The sequence below is a fragment of the Pipistrellus hanaki genome (assembly GCF_964339955.1).
Source record: "Pipistrellus hanaki genome assembly, chromosome: X".
Classification (NCBI taxonomy): Eukaryota; Metazoa; Chordata; class Mammalia; order Chiroptera; family Vespertilionidae; genus Pipistrellus; species Pipistrellus hanaki.
In genome coordinates this window covers 9,005,626-9,012,526 of record NC_140524.1, presented here as the reverse complement: position 1 = coordinate 9,012,526, position 6,901 = coordinate 9,005,626, and the positions used below count along the sequence as shown (strand labels likewise).

Here is a 6,901-nt window from a genome sequence, read left to right as displayed (position 1 = left end):
TGATTACTAGACATTGAGTCAATGTCTACTACAAAATGCTGGGGTAGTAGACATCTATGTAGTGTTCGCTACATGTATACTAAATATAAAGGACGTTGATGCTGTCTTGGATATTCTTTTCTATCACAGCTTCATGGTGAGAGATAGCCTTGTTAGGAACTAAACATATGGCTAAAAAGTCCACAGGCACACAAAGACTGGCTATACATTCTTCCAATGGGACTACTGGGCAGGGTGCACAATTATCACATTCAGACCAGTAATTCTAGCTCAAGTCAGCTGGGATGACAGCTCCCCCAGGTGTCAGTCATCATGAGGAGTTTCCCTTATTACGCAGTACAGCAAAACAAGGAAATTGATTAACTCAATATGACAAGGCAATGAAAGAGAGTTCTGGACATCCAACAATCTTTCTCCTTTCTTTCTTTTTTTTTTTTTTTTTTTAAAAATATATTTTATTGATTTTTTACAGACAGGAAAGTAGAGGGACAGAGAGCTATAATAGAAACATCGATGAGAGAGAAACATCGACCAGCTGCCTCCTGCTCACCCCCTACCAGGGATGTGCCTGAAACCAAGGTACATGCCCTTGACTGGAATCGAACCCAGGACCTTTCAGTCTGCAGACCAACACTCTATCCACTGAGCCAAACCGGTTTTGGCTTTCTCCTTTCTTAATGATCATGGTAACTGTCCCGTAAAAACTTTTGCTTCAGAAGTAGAGTGCCAGCCCAATGACCAAAAACCATAGATGTGGTATAGTTCTTGTATTCTCCCAGACTGACTTTGCTACACAGCAACATGCAATGCCATTATACATGCTCAGCTTATTGAACTTACCTGGACTTTATTAATACGCAGTACAGCGTATTATTAAAGGTTCAGTTAACATGTAGAAAATGATGGCACAGCGCTGTGGATTATAAAGATTTCTGGGGGAATCTGAGGTATAACAACTGTTTCAAAGGAAGACAGGAAACCTGAAACTTGTGGACAATGGGATCTCAAAGGCCATAAATGGCAGGATGTGGGGATATGGTTGAGAAAATGATGCCTAAGGCCAAGACAAAAGATAAGAGAGCATATGATAAATATGTCTAACCTTAAAAACTTTGCAGTTTGGAAAAGTCACAGTGTAGGGTGAGTGAAAACTGTTGGGCGAGATAGTCCCTCGATGGTCAATGTTTAAAGGACCATGCCTAAAAAAACAAAACAAAAAAACAAAACAAAAAACAAAAACCCCCAAAACCACAAAACAAACCTCCAAAAACATTCAAACACATGGAAACTAAATATCATATTATTTAACAATGAATGGGTAACCAAATAAGATCAAGGAAGCAATAAAAGCAAGGTTTTTAGATGTAGTGAAACTGCAAAAAATACTTTCTAAAGAAACATCAAAGTCCTTCTTAAAGGACTTTGGGACTATTATCAAATGGGCTTGTTATGAAATTCTTCCTGCATCACTTTAATTCCCAGGAAGGTACATATGTTAGAACTATTCAAAACTCACCAATCCTCCCAATAACGCTATCTGTACTGATTTCCACCCCACCCCCAACCCCGTTTGATTCAGGATGGAATCAAGGATCTCTTGTTGCGTTTAGTTGTCGTGATTCTTTAGCATCTTTTAATTTGGAGCAGTTTCCAAGCCTGTTGTTTTCTTGTGCTTTGACTTGGTCTTTCCTGATATAGCACCATAATAATATTGATATTTTACAGCAAGCATGTCAAACTCGCGGCCTGGGGGCTGCATGAGACCCACAACGAATATTTGTGGGGCCCAGCCAATATAACGATATGTAAGAAATGTTTTAATAAAAATTTCATAATTTAATTTTTACAATATCCTGTTATACATAATTATTAATAACAAACTACAATGTTCGCTAATGACTGATGAGTATAATCGTGGTGCATTCATTTCCCTTATGCGCCTTACATGCAGGTGCACCATTTCTCTCCACTAATACTAGCAGCGAATATTTTAACAGCCCATAGCCACCTCATTAGTCTTGGACTGACTTGTTTGGTGTGTGCAACAGGAAATATTTCGCTTTCTGAGAACAATAAAAATAGGTTTATTTGCATTACGTTTATTAATGTGTGCAGTTATTCAGTGTCGGTAAGTTAATGTTCAAGAAAAAAAGATTAGTTTTTATTAAAATGTTCTGTTATTTTATGTCAGTGATGACTCATGTATTTCAGCTCTTTGTATTCAGCATGTCTCTATTGAAATACACCTACGTTTCTATGAAAATGGAAGCTTTCGTTTTTTTTTGGCCCGCATACACTTCAACCTTGGTTATTTGGCCCGTGTTAGCCTTTGAGTTTGACATGCTTGTTTTACAGGATTATGGGGTCCTTATGGACAAAAAAATTCTAAATAACAAAAAAGGATATTAAAAAGATTCAAAATGGATGCCACTTTTTGAAAAACTAGATATGGTTTGTTATACGTTGCAATTACATTCAAGAATAACTCTCAAAGCTTAAGCCTTGTTTTTCCAAAATTAGGTCTCCCAATCTAAAAGAAAGCTACCCTTGCTTTCAGGAAACTCTTATTATGGGGATTTCTGAGTATGTGTATACAAAGAATTATGTCTGTGTGTTGTGATTGGGTAGAGATATTTAATTGGGATTATGCGTTTGCTAACATGCACATCTGTAAATATCCAGAGGAAATGTATCAATACATATGTATGCACCTACATATATTTGTGCATACATATACAGGACTTCTGTAGCCATATAAGTTTCCAGTAAGGTAAGGCATTTCTGTGTGAATATGTGTGCATGCAAAAATGTGAGGAATGTGTTAAGAATGGGAAACCACTCTAGCTGGGAATTGAGGGGCGGAGCTAGAGAGCTAGGAAGGGTGGAGGTGGGGAGGGAAAGAAGAAAGGAGCGCCAACAGGTCACGCAGGTACGAATTCTGGAAGTGGGGAGAAGTCTGGGCTCTTTTCCTAGGCGGGAAAGGCTGCCTGTACAGTGAATAGCAGGACAGGGCGGCCCCTTTACTGACCTCAAACTAAGGATATTCTCATGCGGGAAGGGGGCGGAGACTGCTGCAGCAGTAGCGGCTGGTGGGATCCCAATGAGGCAGAGGGGCCTCTGCCGCCGACCTGAGGCTGAGGGTCCGCAGGCACCGCGCTGGAGGCACAGCCGCCATCCTCCCGGCCCGCCCCGCCGCCCCCCTGGACGCGCTGCGGGCGCACCTACCCTCTCCAAGCGGCGCTTGCAAGCTCGGGGGGCGCGCCGCCCGCTCTTTCTCCCTCCACGCGGGCTCCCGCGAAGGCAGCAGCGAGGTGTCCGGTCTGGGCACGTGAGGCCCGCTCTCCGGAGGTGGACGCCGGGCAGGCAAGGCTGCTGGTGGGTACCAGCTGGAAAGGGAGCCGGTGCGCTCCTGCGGGAGATGGAGGGGGAAGATGGAGGGGGGAGAGGGGCAGGGGCCAGACTGGCTAGCGCAGAGGCTGGGGTGCTGGGGCTGCAGGACAGTGAGCGCCCGCCCTGGGTCCGAGCTGGGGAGGGGAGGCGCGCTGCGGGGGATTTCGAGGGGACGCCAGGGCCGGCGGTGCAGGCTGGGGGGTGCAGGCTGGGGCTCGGAAGTCCCAAGCAGCCTACCCGCGCTGCGGAGTTCCTACCCCAGCCTGCACCGCCCGCTGCCCTTCCCAGGCAGCACAGCCTGCAGGCGCCCTGACAGAGCAGCTTGCAGGCAGCAGCCAGGACTTGCAGCGCTGGCTACAGCTCGCTCGCGGGGGGAATGTAGTTACAGCGCGGGGTACAAAGAGACCTCGCTGCCTGCGGAGCAGCACCTTGGGGCATCTGAGTGTCTGTCTCCCACATTCTCCCTCTTCTCTCCCCGCTCCCGCGGGCTGCAGGCATGAACACCCCAGGCGCGCAGGAAGCCGAAGGGCAGCCAGCCAGGGCCCCCGCGGGACAGGCTGCCGGGGCTGAAAACACCATGAAGAAGAAAAGCTGCCCCAAGAAGCAGAGGGGCAAACCTTCGTCCCAGCCCCGCAGGAGCCTCGTGGGCTGCAGGATCTCCCACGGGTGGAAGGAAGGCGACGAGCCCATCACCCAGTGGAAAGGGACCGTCCTGGACCAGGTGCCCATCAACCCCGCTCTGTACCTGGTCAAATACGATGGCATTGACTGTGTCTATGGACTGGAACTGCACAGGGATGAGAGAGTCTTGTCTCTTAAGGTTCTCTCAGACAAGGTGGCATCCTCTCAAGACACGGATGCAAACCTGGCCAGCTCCATCATTGGCAAAGCGGTGGAGCATCTGTTTGAGGGCGAGCAGGGCGCCAAGGATGAGTGGAGAGGGATGGTGTTGGCCCAAGCGCCCATCATGAAAGCGTGGTTCTACATCACCTATGAGAAAGATCCCGTCCTGTACATGTACCAGCTTCTGGATGACTACAAGGAAGGAGACCTCCGCATCATGCCAGATCCCAGCGAGCCCCCTCCAGCCGAGAGGGATCCCGGGGTTGTGGATGGCCTGATAGGCAAGCACGTGGAATATACCAAAGAAGATGGCTCCAAACGCATCGGCATGGTGATTCACCAAGTGGAGGCCAAACCCTCTGTGTACTTCATCAAGTTTGAGGATGATTTCCATATCTATGTCTATGATTTGGTGAAAAAGTTCTAACCGTTAGTGTAGAGTTGGCCACATTTGTGAAGACGAATGTCTAGGTTGTGGCTATGCAAAATAATGTTGTTTTTTGGTGTGTTGGAATTTAAGGGTCCCGTTGCAAAATAATGTTGTTTTTGGGTGTGTTGGAATTTAAGGGTCCCCGTTGATTTAGCATCGTTGCCAGCACAACTGTTGTTTGTTCTGAAAAATATAAATGTGTGTGGACATGCCATGTGTGGAAGCACTTTATCATGAGGAGGAGACTGGGTGTGTTGGGTGGATGGGGCATGAAAGGAAGGGACAGCTGTAAATTCGGGCTGTGAATAAGGTTCGACAGCATCATCATCAGTCATCTAAAAATGGCATAGGACTTAGCTGGCCTGCTCTGGGAAGGAGGGAGGAGAAGGGACCAGAGCTGGGCTGTGGGGGAGGGCAGAGGGGAGGTTGCTGCTAAGGAAGCAGTGGGGAGGGGCCAGAACTGGAGGGGCTTCCTGGGGGGAGGCTGTGTGAGGAGGGGGAGGCCCCCAGCTGGGAGGAGATGAGAATAACAGAGGGAGAGGGAGATCTTGGGGCTTAGAGGAAAGCAGACTGAAGAACTGGAGTGGAGAGGGCACAGAGAATCTCAGAAGAGGTCCAGAGCCAGGGGAGAAAGATAAAGCTGGCAGAGATTAGGGGAGAGGCTACAGGATACTCTAAGGTGGGACTAAGGCCTGTGAGGACCAAAGGGCCAGGGACACTGAAGAAGGAGGAATCCTAAGAAAAAAGCCTGCCCCAGGGAGAGATCCTACAAACAAAGAGGTGTGGGGAGTGGGCTGAAGGGAGAGGGGAGAGGGGAGGCCCAGGAGCAACTTGCACTTTTGACAGGCCCACATTGCTGTCCCTGGCTCTGGGCACAGAGGATGTGGCAAAGGAGAAAAACCAAGTGGCTTGCAGGTTCCCTAGAAGGTATTTTGACAGGGATAACTCCTTGATAACTCTTGGTTTACACTTAAAGGTTCATTTCAGGGACTTTATGGTCTGGAACTTCACAGAGATGAGAGAGTCTTGTCTGCAAAGCAGGACCCCAGACCCTGGGCCTAAACACACTCACATTGTGCATTCAGCCTCATTGCTCAGAGGACCCAAGTGCAACAGATCTTGGACCTGAAGGTCTTGGTTCTTTTACCCTACACTGCCTAAACAATTCCTGTGGGAATGGGTCGGTGGGGCTCTCAGATCTTAAGAGCTGTGCCATGTCGCATCTGGAAAGTATTTTATGCACAAAAATGGAACCTTGCAGAACCCAGCAGCATTAGTCCCCTCGTTGCTCTTTCTCTGGCGGGACTGAACCTTGCTGCCCCTCAGAGGAGGGACATCAGAGGATTGTGCCTACTGTAATACATGACAGTCCATGCCTCTCACAGTTGGTGCCAGCCAGTGCTGCACCAAACAGGTCTGCTGTCCCCAGAAGCTCCATATGTTGGCTGTATCCCAACAGGTCTGCTGGTTTTCAGGGAAGTCCAGGCACATGGGGAGCAGTGATGGGAGTGTGCGCAGCTATGTTTCCAGGTGGGATAGAGGGCCTGGGGACATCAGGTTGGGATGTGTGGCTTGGTGTAACTGACTCCTTTGGCTCTGTATTGCCACGTGGAGGTGTAGGGGTTGTGTGTGTGAGGCTGCAGTAACCCCAATAAAGTCCCTCAGACATAGGGTGTCTTGACCCATGGGTGCTTCTCTTCCTCTCCTCCTGCCCTTTCCCCTTTGCTGCCATGGAAGGTCCCCTCAAAGCCCTCTCTCTGGTTTACTCATCCCACAGTTCACCAAAATATACCCCTGCCTTAATGATAGAGTTCTGGTCACTCCCTACTCCCCAGCTTCAACTAACTCCATGTGTAGCAGTGGGAGGATAGGGGAGGAAGCTTCCAAGAGTTAAACAATTTGTAACTTATCTTCCTTCTCCACCCTACAGTACCTGAAGTTGTTTGTTTCAAAATTGATACAAACAACCCCGCCTCATCATAGCAGGGGTTAATTTTCTTTCATATATCACAATTTTAGTCGGCAAACACCTTTGGGATATCATGAGCTAATTTCAGCCAGCTGTCATGTTTTACTTGATCTTCCTGTTTTTTGTTTTCTAATTAACATAGTTTTCTATGCTTTTATAACTACTTGGACATTTGGGAAATCTCTTATTTCTGGCTCACCTGTAAAAACACAAAAGGAAACTGAGGGTTATGGTCCATATTTCAACAAGGATACAGCGGCTGAGTCTGA

General features: G+C 47.9%; 1 protein-coding gene across 2 annotated transcripts; it reads left to right on the top strand.

The window, feature by feature from the left end:
* Positions 1–3,886: 3,886 nt before the first annotated feature.
* On the top strand, positions 3,887–4,757 carry LOC311614965 (spindlin-2B-like; the record flags this gene model as incomplete). Of its 2 annotated transcripts, XM_084870075.1 has the most annotated exons (2): positions 3,887–4,111; positions 4,415–4,757. In XM_084870075.1, 2 exons carry the CDS (start codon positions 3,887–3,889, stop codon positions 4,658–4,660), a joined length of 471 nt encoding a protein of 156 aa, XP_084726201.1. In that variant the 3' UTR covers positions 4,661–4,757. The 2 variants fall into 2 exon arrangements, with proteins under 2 accessions (XP_084726201.1, XP_084726200.1); XM_084870074.1 differs by having other exon boundaries at positions 3,887–4,757.
* Between the last annotated feature and the right edge of the window lie 2,144 nt (positions 4,758–6,901).